The sequence below is a fragment of the Platichthys flesus genome, chromosome 17 (genome assembly GCF_949316205.1).
Source record: "Platichthys flesus chromosome 17, fPlaFle2.1, whole genome shotgun sequence".
Classification (NCBI taxonomy): domain Eukaryota; kingdom Metazoa; phylum Chordata; class Actinopteri; order Pleuronectiformes; family Pleuronectidae; genus Platichthys; species Platichthys flesus.
In genome coordinates this window covers 8,260,725-8,278,619 of record NC_084961.1, presented here as the reverse complement: position 1 = coordinate 8,278,619, position 17,895 = coordinate 8,260,725, and the positions used below count along the sequence as shown (strand labels likewise).

Sequence of the window (17,895 nt, the reverse complement as noted above, 5' to 3'; positions counted from 1 at the left end):
TCAAGATTACTATCCTCTCAAATGCAGAACACTTTTGTAAACTGCTGTCAAAACCGCTACATCCCGAGATAAACAACACTTTAGAATGGGGAGGGGGGGAGAGGCGGTGGTAGACATGAGAGGAGACACAGGGTTGTTGGCTCCGTGGCTTCTGTTAGCAGATGGCCGGACAGTAGGAGGTAGGAGGTGGGAGGTGGGGTCGTTGAGGTGGAATTAAATCCCATCTGAGCACATAAAAACTGCCTTTTATTTGCTATCGGTTTCCTTAAATGCTATAATTCAATTTCTGTGCGATGAATTAAAGGTCCAGCGTGCATGTGTGTGTGTGTGTGTGTGTGTGTGTGTGTGGAGCCTTTGAGGCCCCCAGCTGTAGATCAGAGGTTTGGGACAGTGGTGTCTGGTTCGGCGGTCGGCTCGCTGGCTGGCTGCAGCTGTGGCAAGAAACGTGGTCCCCCCCCCCCCCCCGCTTTAGAGCCACATGTTAAAAACCATTGTGTATTTCTGTCTTTCCATTTGTGTCGGTCTTAAAGTCTGGATTTTTCTAACATACTCACTCTCGTTTCTAACCATCACTTTATTCCCTGCTTCTCCTTTTACTCACTCATACTGCCATTTCTAAGAATAAAAGTTTCCTTCTCTCCATCAATCTACTCTCTGTTTTCATGGCCCAGTTTCAGCGGTGCCAGGAGTTTCTCACTCCCTCTGTCCTCGCCTTCTCTACTTTCCTTAGTGGAAGCCAAGCCCGAAGTTATAGTTAAGTTACAGATTAGTATTTGGCTGCCAATATCTGAAAAGGTTAAGCTGGGGGTCGGTCACTATTCTAAACTAGTTTTAACACGAAATTGGTATTTTATGGCTTGCATTCTTTTATCAAATATCAAAATCACACATGTATAATCCATCATTAAAACAATTCTGCAAATATAACCTTGTTTTGCTCTCATCTATCTATGTAAGTAGTTGTGTGACTTTCTGTGCAGATCAGCTAGAAGTGAATCAGGGACCTAAGAAACGAGGGAGGAGAATGTGGCGAGACAGAGTTATCAATCACAGTCAGGGCGCCACAGGAGGGAGGTGACAGCCGGCCCATTGACAGGTTTGCCTTTGAAGGGCTCTCGTGTCGCTGTGTGTGTCGCTGTGTGTGTGTGTGTGTGTGTGTGTGTGTGTGTGTGTGTGTGTGTGTGTGTGTGTGTGTGTGTGAGAATGTGTGTGCGTGCAATGTGCATGTACTGTATTGTGTTCGTCTCAGGTGGCGAGGGCTGACACAAAGACCAGGCCATTAAAAGATAAGGGGGGGACTGAAACCTAACCCTGTCTCCGTCAATCACTCCCCCAACACCACTCACAAGCGCACGCACACACACACACACGCACATAATAGAAAGACAAAAGGTGACTGGCCGAGAGTGAGGAAAAAGGGGGGTATTTTCAGAGGTGTGAGGAGAGGAAAGGGGTGAGAGAAAATGCAGCATTGATATGATTGGATGAAGGAAGGCTTCACTGCCTAAAAAGCACATCTGTGTCATTGTAATTTCACTTATTAAAGATACCGATCTGCTCATAATCTCACTCCTGTCAGTCAGAGCAATGCAAAGTTCAATGTGTGCGTTTCTTTAGTGTCACACTGATGATGAAATAGTAGCTACAGCAGCACTTGTCCACACAGCTGCTATATTGGTCCAAACCCCAGTTTGCTGACAAAGCGCCGGTACGAGAGACACGCTGTCGTGGCCACTTCTGGCCACCGGAGGGCTCAGTGCACTGACTGTGTTCAGGGAAGCCTCACTTCTCTCTGTTAAATGATTTGGTCTTTTGGAAAGAAGGATGGATGATGAGAGGGATCAGGAGAGAAGGAGATGGAATAAAGAGGTGATGAGATGGTTTATTAGATAGTGTGCTGGGGAAGGAAGGAAGGAAGGAAGGAAGGGGTGGTAAGGAGAAAGGGAGACAGAAGAGAAAAAAGGAGAGAGAGAGAGAGAGAGAGAGAGAGAGAGAGAGAGAGAAATGACGAGGACGATGAACAGAACAAGAAAGACAATGAAGCCAAAGAGAAAAAATAGAACACACACACACACACACACACACGCAGGCAGGCAGCCAGAGACTGTTCTGGAGTGGATTTCGGTCGCACGTGAGCGGGGAAAGGGGAGGGAGAGGGAGGTGGGTCTAGATGACATCATGTGTTGCTATAGCCCAGCTGAGGCCTGGCAGGAAGATTTTTAACAGGCAACATCTGCAGGAGCCAGCCCTGAAGAGAACTAGGGGGGGGGGGGACACGGAGCAAGAGACGGAGAGAGAGAAGGCCAGCCAGAGGATAGAAGACGACAGGAGGAAGTTTAACCCTTGAAAATCCTGCAGAGATGAAGGAGGAGAGGGCACACGTGGCATTGTTCTGTTGATCACATCATAATGATGACTGAAGAGAAGTCACACTTTCACAGGTGATCACGGCCACGTTTCTACCTCCTTTGTCAGGACGTAGTGAATGAAGGCTTTCACTCTAACAGCTCTGACAAGCTCCTTCTCAAAAGTCTAACAACACATCAGGACGACAAAGGCTTTGTGTTTCCTTCAAGGATGTTTCAGATGCCTACACTGAAGGCGTCATGCAAATAGAAAAAAGCTCAGATATTCATTTAGTGTGTCGTGAGTATCGGGTTGTGTTGCATTTGCAGCTCGTTTTAAATTTGCATGCATCGTGTCAGTATGCTTTTGTTTTCTTAAGTAGCGGTGCATTGAGCTCCCAGTTTGATCGCAGCCAAACCCTCTATCATCTGCAGCCATTGTTCATTCCTTGAACAGACTTATTTAAGGCGAGACCAGAGCACCTCGACGATGAGGAAGAAAGTCCTCTGTCCGCTCCGCTGTTCTATTAGGTCCGGAACACATCATGCCCTGAGCAAGTTGACTTTAAAGCAGCTAGAGAAAGGTCACCATAGGCTGCTGCTTATGAAACACACAGCGCAAAAAGGCAAAAAGGCATTTTATCAAAGGGCATTTCCCTCTTATTGGATTGCTAGTCATATATATATATATTTATATATTCATACATGTTTTCAGGGATAACTGATGACGCCTGAGGACAAACAACAAAACAAGAACAGTGCAGAATTCTTTGAAATGAAGCCGAGTCGGCTAAACGCTTCGGCCCTGCACAGCCCACCTGTACTTAGTGCTGCGTGCAGCTGCTTTGCTGACACTGTTATTTAATTAAAATGGATAGAATCATATTGTTTTATAAAAAAAAAGTCCTGTTCTGGCGCATGCATTTTGTTTATACAAGCTACTATTAAATTAGGGAGAACTAGATCACTGAATTAAATTATGATAATGCCTTTAGCCTTCGGTTTTACACACTAACACAACCCATAGTTTATTTTACGGCTACATAATCACTTAACCTTTTATATGGCTTAGCCTGTATTTTCACAGTGAGTAAATGTGAACGTGTGTGTGTGCACGTCGTGAACACACACACCCACTGTTCATGCTAATTGAACGGAGAGAAAAAAGCACTAATCCTTCCAAATGATTGGAGCCATGTTGTCAAGGGCAAGATCCGTCTGTTTGACACGGGAACTGAGAGAGCGACACAGAGAGAGAGAGAGATAGAAGAGCGTGAAGAGAAAATGAGTGAAAGACACCGAAGGAGACGGATATATTAAGAGAGAAAGGTGGAACGAGTCTGAGGGAGGAAAAACAAAACACACAGTGGGGTAGGAGTCAAAAGAATCGTGCAGGATGCCAACGATGGATTGAAAAGGAAGGAGAGCGAGTGTAGAGGAAGAGCTGCCGAACAAAGACCAGTGAGTAAGTGAGGCTGAAGTTTGTCTTGGCAGGCGGTCACTCTCATTGAGATTCATTGTTGGTTTTACTGGACAATTCAAGCCACTTTACAAACCCGAAACACATGCCTGAGACTTCATCGGCAACAACAACAACAACAACAAAACTGCAGAGAGGCTGGCAGTCAACGAGACGGAGGAGGCAAATGGAAGAAGGCAGAAAAGAGGAAAAGGAGAAAAGTAGGGGATTATAAGTGAGAGAAAGACAGAATACAACAAACTGCCCTTAGCAGACAATTCTTCTATTTAACTAATGTGATGATAACGATGCCAGTTTTCATACTAAAGCTACCTCTACCCCTTTCTACCCCTCCTCTTCCATGTTGTGGGGTTCCTTGAAATCTGCTAAGTGCCATAGAGGGAGGCAGGCTTTTACAGCCCCTAGCCGGCACGGCTAAATATAGCTGCAGACACGGCAGGACAAAACACAATCATTACTCTCCCAGACACGATGGAGAGGAGAAGAAAGGAGATGAAAGGAGAGAAGAAGAGAGGAGAAGAGGAGAGAAGAAGAGAAGAGAAGATAAAAGTGAGCTAGACAAGAGGAAAGGAGCAGCACGGAGAGAGGAAAGTAAAAAGGGGGAGAGTGTGAAGAAGGAGGAAATGAGCAATAAAAATAAAGTATAGGAGGGAGACGAGACAGGGAGAAAAGTGGAGGAAGATAAAAGGAGAGGATGTGACAGATGAGTAAATGACACAAGGAGGAAAAAGAAAGGAGGATTTCAGATTAGCATATTAGCCAAACAAGGACGCTGCACTTTAAGATGTCTCCAGTTGTATTGCAACTAATGCAAACCTTTGACATGCCTTAGAAACATCCTCACGCCTTCCACACATGCTACTGTCACATTTCAGAAGCCCTCATAGGGAAGCATTTTAAAAACACTTTCTCTTCTCCCCTCTGAAAGCGCAGCATGGATTCTCCTGGCCTAACAGTACCTGCTTGCGCAGCTCCTCAGCAGCTCTCCTCGATGGCAGCCCGTTGGCCAAGCCTCGACTGCTGGCCTTGGCCTGCAGCTCCCTGGTGTGCTCCCGTGCCTCCGCCCGCTCGCTGCGCTCCCTCAGTAGGGGCGGAGGCGGGGGTGGAGGGGGGGGAAGCGGCGGGGTAGGCACGTCCCTGCCGTAGGTTCCCGCCTTGGGCCTCGGACTCTCCCTGGTCCCTGCTTTACTGTGGCCGTTGAACACTGGAGGGGGGGGGGGGGGGGGGGGGGGGGAGAGAGAAACAGAGAAATCAGGAGGGCTGCCTGTGTGATTTCTAATTAATTCAAGGAGAAAAGTGTCATCAGATTATGTTTAGTAGAGACGGTCTCAGAGGAAAACTGCAGTGGAGGTAGTACCATTGAACAAGTGATCAGTGAGGATGAGGCTATCGTTTCCTCCTAAGCTTCCTTCAGTATATGAAGCAGACATCGTTGTGTGAACATGTGTGCATGAGAAAGTAAAACTCGTAATGTTCGCAACTGTGCTGAAACCAATAAATACAATAATAAACTTATACTCTTAAGAAAATAACACACTGTGGAAGATTACACTATATACATATGCTATGTTTTTGCAGGCTACCGTGTACCTGTGCCAACGCCAATGTGTAGACAGTTTCAATCCCCCCCCTCAAACCCACTGTGTAGAATGGCTTATAAACCCTTGGCACCAAAACCACAAACGACCAAGTGGAAAAGCCCACACAAACATTGGAGTGACAAGCTCTTGGCTGACATATAGTCCCCCAATCAGTAAAATATGCATGATTTAAGGCGTGCATGAAAACGCCTTTATGCTACATATCAATGAACCTGTTCAAAAATGGACATGGACTACATCAACCCCCCCCAGGGATGATGCTAAGCGAGCCGAACAGCATCGAGGCAATTAACATTCACATTCGGCAGCTCTCTCTCTCTCCTCAGATTTTATGAGGGTCAATTTGGAGTTTCGTGGCATTTTAATATCAACAGGCAACAGGCCGAGTGGAAAGAATGACAAGGAGGCAATGGCACAAGCATACACACACACACAGTGCAATACACAGCATATACAGTGAGGGTGTTAGACGATCTGTATATACCCTTCGGAGCATCAGTACATGTTTGTGTCTGCAGAGCTTTTCACGTGTGTGTTATATCTGTGTGTCTCCAGTCATGACTGGGAGCGAGCGCCCGTGGGTCTCACAGGCCTCCGGGGGCCATGAAAAATGGGAGGAAGCCGGACATTTTGAGAAGCGAGCTAGGCAAGAGAGTGAGCTCAATAAAAACTGTTTAATTTAGCTCTGTCAACATGGCACATGGCCGAGAAAGAGAGAAGGGGAGAGGAGCGGAGAGACGGAGCGCTGATGAATGGCCCACAATCCGGGGCCCTTCCTGTCTCTCTTTACCTCCCAGAATAAAATGTTTCTCTCTCCGTCGCTAATTATATTTCTCCTTTTCCTCAACTGCCTCACCCCCTTGCCCTCTCTCCCTCCCTCCCTGAGAGCCCATACAACCCCTGCTTCTGTTTGAGAGCAGCCCAAAGCTGCATATTAAAGTGTCACTTTTGACACCAATCTCAAATGTACTAACCTAGGTGTGTGTGTGTGTGTGGGCGCCTGACATCCAACACAGTATAAAGACAGTCTCAACACTGCAGCAATGACCCAGTCTTGATAGGGTGTGCACACCTACTTATGTACACAAACATCCCATTCCGTGTCCTTAACCCCCTCATCTCTTATTGTCCCCCAACACAGTTTATCTGCTTATTTCCCTCTTATCTATTTATTTAGCATATCACAGTGAAGGCGCCAAGCTGCTTTGCAAACAGTTCTGCTCTACGAGATAAGGGGGAAGAACACCTCGTCATCGTCTGCACAACAAGCCTGGAGTTGTTGAAACAGGTCTCACTGTCCGGCTGTCTGTGCACATTGTGCAGAATTGTGCAAATGTACAGATTGTGTTTCACGCTGCAGCTACACATGTTCTTCTGAGAATGAGAGAGAATAAGCAGTTCACTCTCGAATGAACTACACAAAAGCAGTTCCACTACAGAGATAGTTCAATGCAGGGGAATCTATGGACCTCTCTCCGTCTTCCTCTCTTAATCCCACCAGTCTCTCCTCCTCCTCCACATTCCACTTGAGGATGGCATAGGAAAGAGCTGAGCAAAGCGTTCACCTTTTGAACCTTTCTAGCCGTGATTGTGCAGACTGGGGAGGTTGGGAGAGAGGGAGTTAGTCAGGGAGGGCGGAGAGGAGGAACTATGAAACCCAACCCTTGCTGGGGGGGGGGGGGGGGGGGGGTACGGAAGGCCGTAAGGATTGTGTGTCTCTAAGGAAGGGAGGGCCTCAAGGTTAAAATGGTTCCTCTAATGCACCGTAGATTCAACTCTACAACACAGATATCAGAAACGTGTGACGAGCCACTAAAAATAAACATGTGACACAAGAGTTGTCAATGTTGGGATTGCGTACGAATCTGTTGGCAAAGGCTCAGCTGCACGCATTCAATTTCCTAAATGTTGTTCACACGTGTGTGTATTCATCTGAATGTCTATGTGCCCCCGAGGGTTGTACATGTGCTGTCACTGCATTGTGTGTGTGTGTGTGTGTGTGTGTGTGTGTGCGTGTGTGTGTGTGTGCAGAGTGCCCCGGACAGCTGTTGCAGAGTGTGCATAAACACCTTGTTAGGGGCTTAGCTAGCTAAGTGTTAATTGGGGTGGAAAGACTCGATGAGCTGCTCTGCCATCCCATGTGACTTATCCCATCTCTGCAGTGGAAAACAAGAGTGCAATCCCAGGAAACTACTCACATGCACGCACAACTGGGGGATACACATGCACACGCACACAGACAAGTGCTACTACTACTTTGTCTCCTGTCCCGTGATTCATTATCTGCTCCTGTTTATCCTGAGTTATTCTCGTCGTCTGTTTTTCTTTTCTCCCATCTTTCACTCTCTCCGAATCTTTCCATTCCTCTGGAGCTCTTCTGCTGGCGCATCATCATTCACTCCTCCTCTTCTTTCTTTGTCCTCACCTCTCTCTTCATCCCTCTCTCTCCCTCTTCTTCAACCCCTTCACAAAGCTTATTCTTCTCTTTCTCTGCTCCCTTAACTCTTCCATCTCATCCCCTTGGCCTCAGACAATTAATACTGACAATCCCTGTGGTGAGAGTCACTAATTGTCCAGTTGTTGACGACAGGAGAAATGTGTTAGTGATAAAAACATGACATGCTTTGTTCCAGGCGCTAGTGCTGTCCTTACCATGCCCATTGAGCGGCTGCCTAGTGGGGAACTTGCCCTTGCGTGGTGTTGAGTGGCAGGACGAGGAGGCCGAGGCTAGGCTGCTGCTTCCGCCGCCGCTGTGAGAGTGGATACCACTGCCATTCCTCACCTCCTCCTCCAATTCCTCCTCCTCTTCCTCCAGGTCGTTCTCCTCCTGGGAGCTTCCGAAGTAGGCCATGTTGTTGGGCAGGGCCGCTGAACCTGAGTGCAGGGAGGTGGAGAAAATGGGGAGGCGATAGGGACAGGGAGGAAATGGGGGAGATGAATAATCATGAGGTGGGTTGGGGGAGAGGAAGGAGGGGGAAAGGGGAAGGATGAATGAAGTTACGCACAGATTCACTGTAGGTCAAGTTATAAAAAAAATAAAAATACATCCATCCCTCTTATATTTCAATCTGAGACGCTACACATAAAACATCAACGCATACATCGCTGAAGTGTTTACGAATAGTCGCGATTGTGACACCAGTTTTTTCAGGTTATTATCCCAGTTGGTGGCCTATTGAAGCTTTGCACATCACAGCGTCCTAGTCGCACTCACACAGAAACACACACAGCACAAAGTTAGTAAGAAATACAAAGCAATGCAGAATTTGTACTCTGTCTGAATCGGGCTAATCCTCCATTACGTCTAAAATATGACTGAGCTTTTTTTTGTATGGTTTTTAATCCCGTTATCCCTTCATCCAGTCTTTTGTTCTGGTTTTGATTTCTTTACTTACATTGGCACTGGTTCAACCTGTATCACTGGTGATAGGGAAGTGGAGGGGGCGACTCTGCAGCACATTCTGATACGTAGAGCTGAAGCCAGAGCATTAAGGAGACATTTCACATAGCCTCGCCATGTTGACAGCTTTATTGAGACATATATATATATATAAACATATATATATACATATACACATATATATATACACATATATACATATACATATATACACATACATATATACATATACATATATACACATACATATATACATATACCCACATATATATATATATATATATATATATATATATATATATATATATATATACACACACACATATATATATATATATATATATATACACATATATATATATATTGTACATGTGCTCAAATATCAAACTATCAGAGTTACTCAAGAATCCAAAGAGTCTGACTTCCTCTTGCCGCTGAGCTAATCCCAAATCTGTCGCTTTCACTCTTCCTAAACAGGATTACTGTCAATCTCTGCCCCTGTTGGAGAAGAAAAACGAATGTTCTCTCTCTTTCCTTCTTCTGCCGCACTCAATCAGTTTCATTGTCATCGCCGGGAGATCCAGAGCGATACGTGCTGGGAGGAGGTGAATGGAGTTTGGCAGTGGATGGCCTATAATGTTACAACCTCGGTTAGCTGAATGTAGACGCACGCTCTCGTAAAAGGTCATAAAGCCCAAAGCTGTGTTATTAAATCTCATAATGTTGCACCCGTAAATCAGCGTGCAAACAGCTGGTTCAGCCGTGCAGATGCGGGAATCTGAAAAACACTAAGGCGGCCTTGTGGAGAGCGGCAGTAGAGACTGGCACTGTGAGGCGGATTTATGTACAGTGGAGTCCAAAAGTCTGAGGCTACTTTCCCATCAGACTTTTGGACCCCAGCATTTACACATACACACATGGGCAGAGTCATATATAGCTCCATGTTTCTCCTATTAAACTGTATCTTGCCTCCCTGTGCATCAAGAAACACCATATAAAACTGTGACAAAGTAGCAGAAACACAGCTTGTTAACAACACTGCGTATTCTATATTCTTAGCCTCGACCGCTGAGAAATAAATGAAGGACATAAAGTTTTCCTCAAAACCGAAATGTGTATCTGCGTGCATGTTCATGAGGCTTTGAGGGACTCATAAAAGCCTGGCAAGGTCGTCAAAATGCAATTATTATTAATTTGTACAACTAAGGTTCGTAAATGTCTAACAGTGTGTTTTTGATTGTTAGTTTATAATAGATGAATGTGTGGTTATGCAACATCTTCATAACTTTGATTAAATCTGGCTGTTTACGAGCAGGAAACAGTGGATTTTATGAAGTTGTGAGACCTTTATGACTGAATCCGTTGCATGGCCTGAGCAACTACTGGGGTTTTTATGACCCTTTTAGGGAGGTGCAGTGTTTAAAGGGCATTAATGAGAAGCAATGTGTGATTATATGTCAGTTAGAATCATTTTAAGCTTCTGAAAAACAGACGGAGTTCATTTAGGCCGCATGGAGCTTTTCACAGGACCTAAAATTAGAATTAGATGAGCCAATTATTTAATTAGCGCACTGGTTATGGGGGGCTGCTGGATACTTATCTTAAGATTTTACACACTCAATACATTATTAAGTGGCCTAATTGAAATAAAGAGATAACAAGTATGCGGACATCAAAATAATTACATTTCTGATTAGACTTACACAAGGTATATTCATGATTGGAACAAAACTGTAATTAGTAATTCACAAGGTTTCTGACATTGGGAGTTGGATCAGGGGCGAGGAGCCTGAAGCCTATGAGACAAATTGAGCCAGCTCTGGAGACGCCTCATAAATACAAAGAAATGTCATGTCCGCTATTAATTCTTTCAATGATAAATGAAAATGACATAAATCAGCAGATTAAAATGTCCTTCAGGGTGGTGCCTTCCAGCAGTGTGCCTGGCAGGTCACAGGCAGGGTTAACGAAAACACATTACATGTCATTGCTGACAAAAAGGGAAAGGGCCAATCTGGCCATGTGTGGTACAGCCGAAGGTGAGTATTTGCTAGTTTAAAAACAAATGTGAGAAGCTTTGTCATTTTCATCAACACTTCCATCTGACATCATACACCTCACCAGAGTTCCAGTCACCGCATCAAAGAGGTTAGTGTAATATATATATTCAATGTGAGTGTGGCCTGTGAATAATGTTACCCACAATTAAATGACTCTTGATAAGAAAAGAGCCTTTGTTTTAGCGTAAAGAGAATAATCCCATTCATTAGGCCACGAATGACAATAATGCATCCTTGCAATGACACGGCTGTGAAAATAATAACTGTTTAGGAATCAACCCTGTGTAATCAATATCTGTGCAATGTGAAAAACACAGACACATTTGTAGTACAGAATTTGGCTTGGATATACTAAACCTTTGTTTATGTGTGTGCAAGTGTGTGTACGTGTTTCTGAGGATACACTCAGCACCTAAAAGACACCCCGACTAAGCGTGGGCTTTCTAATGATAGAGGAAAAGATGTGATGCAAGGCTTAACTGCTGTTAACCAACACCCCACAGACAACACTGCTGTTGAACACTGAAACAATGGACTTTAAAAAGCCTCCACTGCTAAATAAAGTTTAAGAGAATACAGCGGTGCAAAGGCTGGAAAGTCCCTGTTCTCTCTGCACATTGTACATAATGGTATTAGATGGCTTTCTCCTTTTAAAAATGAGAACATCAAGTAATAAACAAATGGAAATCATCGCTCCCTAAATTGTTTTCTCTTCTAAAGAACAAACTTCATCTTTGAACTTTGCTTCATTTTCATTTAAAAGTGCGCTTACAACTGTTATTGGCCAGTCGGGGGACCTGTGGTATCCACATGTCACTTCACATTTATTTTGCAAGCTTAGCTTAAAATATCATAGTCAAATAAAGGCTTTAAAAACACTTAAAAGTAGAGCGAGGTAATAATAAATCTGGTTGGGCCTTGGATTACACTTTTCATACAGCAGCCCCGCCAGTTTCTAACGTCTCCTCAGAGAATGGGAGGGAGAGAAAAAAAAAATATCTGTAGCTGCCGTAGATTCCCTGAGCCGATAATAAGCCGAGTTTTACCTGCTCTCTTTAACTTCTAAAGGAGGTCTAGAGGGCAAGAAGTCCCCATTTAATACCTGTGAAATATGGCCTTTATATAGCCACTGTTATATAGCCACATGGTCGGGTCTATTCCTCCGCAGGCAGAGAGAGATTCTCTCACTGCACCTGGCAAGTAAGTAGCCCCGACATCAGTCTTTTGTTGTTCTCAAATAGGAATCAGAAAAAGTGCACAGAGCAGTGTCACTTTGAATCACGAACCAGTGGTGAGGTTTTGCCCCAGTACAGAGAGAGGGCTGGTGCCTTCCACAAGGAAGGTGCACAGCTACAGCTACTTACTCCCAGTGTTTCTAATGGTCAGTCCGACTGTTACAGAGATACAGTCTGTATGAGATAAAAAAGAGAGACTAAGCAAATTTATGATTTTATGTTATTTTGTAACAACGTTGCTTCCTCGTAAAACTGTGTCCAGACCAATTAAATTGTGCCGGGCATCCACAGTCTAATTTGTCCCGCTGTTTCATGCACCTAAAGATGAGCAAACACACCCACAAACCCAGAGCAGGGACACCTCATTTATCTTTGGCGACAGCGCAAACACTCCTCTCTTAGACCAAACAAACACAACGAGGCAGCACACACACACACACACACGCACGCTAACAAACACCGGCCCAATCAGCATCTAATGGCTCGCATCATTAGCTAAATGGCTGTAATTTACTGCCCTGAACAGGGGTCAGTGGGCAAATGGCAAACAGACCTCAGGGGCACCCTGGGGCAGAACATGGAGGGAGATGTGTGTGTTTGTTTGGGGGCGCAGGGGTGCGGATATGAACAAGTGAGAGCGCACAAACCCAGCAGAGGAAGTTAAGTTCATCTCGGTGAAGGTTGCGGGTTTGGGATGAATGCCTCAAGGTTCTCAGAAGTTCAGACAGAGAAGTGTTCATACGGAACAAAAACTGAAAAGAGGAAGATGTGAGGCCAGCACCCAAGTGTTTCCAGCTACACATATGAAAACCTCCACAATAAGACTGTCTAGGAGTCTGGAGAGCGAGAAAGAGGGAGAGAGAGAGAGAGAGAGAGAGAGCAACCCTGTCCAACAGATCTATTGGTCCAATACAGACCACAACAGTAGTGTCAGCAATACTTCTGGGGCCGATACAAGAAATTTACAGAGCCCATCTCTGGCCCAGAGACGTGAAATCCATCAGCTACACACAAACATGGTGAAATAACACAAGTTTGTCCTCCACCGAGATCTCAAACAGGGCTCGAGCCCAATCCCCCAATTACACTGTCTTTTCATCCACCTCATTCCGGCCGCAGACAAACCATAATTAGGTCTGAAAGAGTCTATTAGGATTGTCATTTTTAACAGAGCGGGATGGGGAGGGGGCATAATTACAAACCCTCCATTCTCTGGCTACCCTTCTTTTGTCCCCTTAACTGGAACTGAAACAATGAGGACAATTTGTATACTCAATCAAGAGGGTTTTGCTGTCACTGGGACATATGGACGTGTTGACTTGGTACAAATTGCTGCAGGAGGCGCGAGTGCAAATGTAGGTTTTCTGGCTCGGGGAGGAGCGGTTATCTCGTTCGGCCGAGTCGTGCCAAAAACTCTTCATCAGTCTTTTAGCAGAGAAACAGAGAGAGACGGGAGAGGATTAGGGATTACATCGACCAATTGACATTCCTAGATGTCAGCAAAACTATTAACCCTACAAACAGTGGCTCTGCTCTTGGAGGAGAATGCAGAATCAGTTGTTGTTGCACTACCAATTTCCACGTGGCATCATCGTTGGCATGGGATGTCACACCTCCGCACAAACAGTTTCCATGTTTTAATCAAAATGCAATCATACACTGGAGGGAGAGAGAAGCACCTCTTGCCTGAGGGAAATTCACTCGTCACAGCGGCGGCGCACTTGAAAGACACACGAGTAGCTGTGGGATTTTAAATTCTACTCCCAGGAGTTAAAACGTGTTTCTAGTAAAGCAGGGTTCTAAGCCAATATAAATAAAAATCAAACAAAGATCTAATTCAGCAGTCCCGCAGCAAAGATATAGGTCCCGAGCACAATTCCCTGAATTCTATATTTGTCCCACACACACGTGATCACGCAATGGGAATCCGAGGTCTTTGGTTCACTAGGTCAGAGCTTCAGGGGTTATGTAAGCAGAGCAGAGAGGCTGCCCTCGCTGAACCTGAGATAGAGAGGCACCACGCTGGGTCTGGCAGGCGCCATCGAAGACCCGGAGGGCAGAGAGGTAAACACAGCAGTGGTGCAACATGTAAACTGGTAAACTGGCACGCAGGCACATGCACACCGAAACGCAGGGAAAAAATATATATCACACTGCAGGAAAATAATCTTATTTAACAGACCCATTTCCAAGAGTGTGTGTGCAGACAGTTGCATATCGACTCCCTTATCTATTCTATGCCGGTGTGTATGCTCTGTGGGGGGGGGTGAATGCATATGTGTTGTTTTACTCGTTTCCCAAATGCATGAGTCAAATAGTAGAAAACAAAGATTAGCGATTTTCTGAGTCAAATAATTTCAAGACAAATACGTGTTCTCTTGTTCCTGAAAGATTGTGCTTTCACTATAATTAATTAGTAGGTTTCTCACATTGAAATGAACCCTTGTTATAAAGTGGAGGAGGCAGCTCCTCTCAGTGCTGCCCTCATCCTGCCAGCAGCCGCACTGCACCCTCCAGGTTACCAGAGGCAGACAGGGCCAGAGGCAGACTGTCTGGCTACCACCCAAATGGCTTTCTCCATGGATATAAACAGCCCAACTACAGGCCTGGACCACACATAAACACCATTCTGAGCACGCTGGCGAGGACTGAGCACTCTGGTTTGTGTGTGTGTGTGTGTGTGTGTGTGGGTGTGTGTGTGCAGGAAAAAGAGATGAGCAGTGAGATAAATACAGATTATAAGCCCTAGACAGTGTGGGTGGTGAGAGTATACAAGTGTGTGCATCCTTCTATAGAGACAGAAGTCTTGTTTTTCACTTCTCTTTCCTGTTACTCCCACGTTGCATCAGAATAATCTGGCACCCCTGCTTACCCCCTGAAGGAATTCAAAAATAACTCCTGCTCAGATACAGTAACAATGCTTCCACCAGCAGCAGCAGCCAATTCAACCCAAATTAATAAAATGCCATCAATTACAAGATCAATTGGACGTGGGAGCACGATACAAAGTTAGCTGAGACACGCGAGTCCTGCTTTTGTCTTTCTTTTCCTGTTGTTCACCTTATTACTCCAAACCCGTCATGTTTTACCTACTTTTATGTGTCTGTCAGAATGAGTGATGATAGAAGCCTTTGGGGTGGATGCGTAATGTTTACCAGATAAGATAAGCAAAAAGTGCAGAGGGTGTGTGAGTTGTGTGGGGGGTGTGGAAGTATGTGTTTACACGTGGTGAACGTTTGACCTGGGACGAAACCCAGAAATCACCACTGATGGGGGGGTCGGGGGAGAAATGTTGCTAAATGCCCCATTTAAGCTATAAATAGTCGGACTCAAATTAAAAATAAAAGGGGAATTGGGGACATAATGGATTTGACATTTCTGTCATAGAGCTAGTCAATCTGTCAGAGGTATTTTGGGAGTAGACATGAAGGAGCCTGATGGGTGATCACCAGAAACCTAAAGGGGGGGGGGGGGGTCAGACGGTATCAGAGACCTGAACGTCTTTGAAAAGATCAACCAGGGTAACAGACGTCCTCACGGGCTGTGTCGCCTCAAACACCCCGGCCACTGAGTGTGTGCAGGTACACAAGAACACACTAACATGCACACTCAGGCAACATCAGTGGTGAGTGTGGATTTTTAGCTCATGCACAAGCTTGAAGACACTCAGACACACAACCTCAAGGGCTCTGCTGACATTCTTCCATGTCCCTGTCTTGGTAAAGGTCCCAGCATATGGGTCACATAAGAGGCCAAGGGATAAAATCAGAGCGGCCCACGCAGGAGAATGTCATCCTCACAGCATGGATCACACACACAGTTTTGCACAGCTATTCTTAAAAGGACTTTGCATTGACTTCCATTCATTGTGGACAGCCTAATCACAACCTTATCCCAAATCTGTGACCAATTAATGCCTCACCCTGAACTTAACTACCATTTTACGCCTGACATTAACTAGGACCTCAGGAATGTGTGTTTACCAAATTAGGACCAGGCTCATTTTAACAAAAATTTGTACACACACTCACACACACACACACACTTGTCTCGCTATAGTTGTGAGGACACTAATTGACGTAATGCATTCCCTAAACTTGAACCCTCACAATTTATTCCTAACCCTTACCTAATGCTAATCCTAACCTTAAAACCAAGTGTTAACCCTAAAAATGGCTTTTAAACTTGTGAGGACCGGCAAAATATCCTCACAACATCATAATGTCCTCAGAATGATGGCATTGAACCACAAGTGGCCCTCATAACTATAGATAGTTATTATGTGCACACACACCCACGCACAGCTAAAAAGAGTCTATAAATAGGCAGTAAAGCAGGGAGCAGCAGAGTGGAAAAAGCCCAGTGGAAAACTGTCCAATCATTAGCTTAGCAGCCCAACTCTAAACTTAGCAGTAGCATTGCGGTGGGGTACAGCTGATCTTACACACAGGGACCAGAAACAGGATCGCACAGCGCCGTTCTCGACCTTAATTAGAAAGAATGAAAGCAGCGAAACGGAATCAGGACCAGCCACCTGCACCTCATTAGTCTGCCACCCCGCGTGCAAGGGGTGGGGCTACTTCAGCAACCTGAGCTTAGAATAATCCCGACTTCAAAGAATATGGTACATTTTATCATTAACCTATGTAACATCCTGGCCTATATATGCAAATCTAAACCCGTACTAACGCAGGCTTCAGTCACTTTAAGAAACCTCCAATTAAAATGTTCCTGAATGAGCCCTGACAGGTTGAAAAGACATTCCATGATGGGAAGTCGACGTATAGCCACCGCGTCCCAACAGACTGGAATCTAAATTTGCCTCCCCTGAATCTTTAGCCTACTTTGTACGACGGGCGGAGGTTAATAACGATAACAGAAAATTCATCTGAAGCAAAGGGGGGGGGGGGTTTATCCTTCCAAATGAGTTAATTCTGGTGGCGAGGACATGTTGAAGAAAAAAGGTGAGTGGGACGTTGAACAAAAAGGATAGAATTAAGATAACAGAGAAGTCACAGCCAAGGTTGTCTGAGAAAATTGCCCAAACTTTGTATTGTTCAGGCCTTGAATATGAAACTGCCTCGTCTTTTGTATTCCACAAGAAAGAGGACGATTTTAAACAGACCGGAATGGAAATAAAAAAATGTCCTCGCAAAATGCCCTGAACCCATTTGATAATAAAGCAAGAATATGAAAAAGAAAAATCCACGGCGTGTTGATGAAGTTTCTAAAAACACCTAGAAGAGCTTGATGAATATGTCAAATTATTCAAGAGCTTTTGGCGTTAAGGGATTGTCATGCTACAACCTCAAAGCTAAGTTCTTCATATGCGAAAGGCGATGTTTGAAAACAGCTTTACTGATGAAACCGATTTTTTAAGAGCCTGGATAAAACTCAAGCCTTTTATCCAGGCTTGAGTTTATAAGAATTCCATTACAAGTTCAGAGATCGGGGGATTTATGTGTCTTTGGTCTTGAAGTTTTCTGATAAGCAGAAGTTAAGGGAGCGGTGATAGAAATGAAACTTTTGCCAGTGGGCGATCCGTGCGTGTGAGCACCGGCCGGCAAAGCATCGATCATAAGAAACATGAGAACTTAATTAACCTCAGAAGTAAAGAGAGCAGGGCTTGTGTGGTTGCTGTACGTATCGCCATGCGAGTGTGTACATGTGCACGTGTTAGGAGTGTGATAGTGTCAATTAACATAGATCATTTCCCTTGTTAAATCAATCCCAATACACAACACTGCAGCCTGTAGCGCACCCACACACACAGG

General features: G+C 44.9%; 1 protein-coding gene across 1 annotated transcript in view; it reads right to left on the bottom strand.

The window, feature by feature from the left end:
• The window catches only part of jarid2b (jumonji and AT-rich interaction domain containing 2b), a 101,249-nt gene that overhangs the window by 9,516 nt on the left and 73,838 nt on the right, over positions 1 to 17,895 (bottom strand). Inside the window, exons 5-6 of the mRNA XM_062410188.1 lie at positions 8,079 to 8,300; positions 4,785 to 5,029 (exon numbers count right to left, since the gene is read on the bottom strand). Coding sequence (XP_062266172.1) covers positions 4,785 to 5,029; positions 8,079 to 8,300 — 467 coding nt within the window. The remainder of the gene's footprint in view (positions 1 to 4,784; positions 5,030 to 8,078; positions 8,301 to 17,895) is intronic.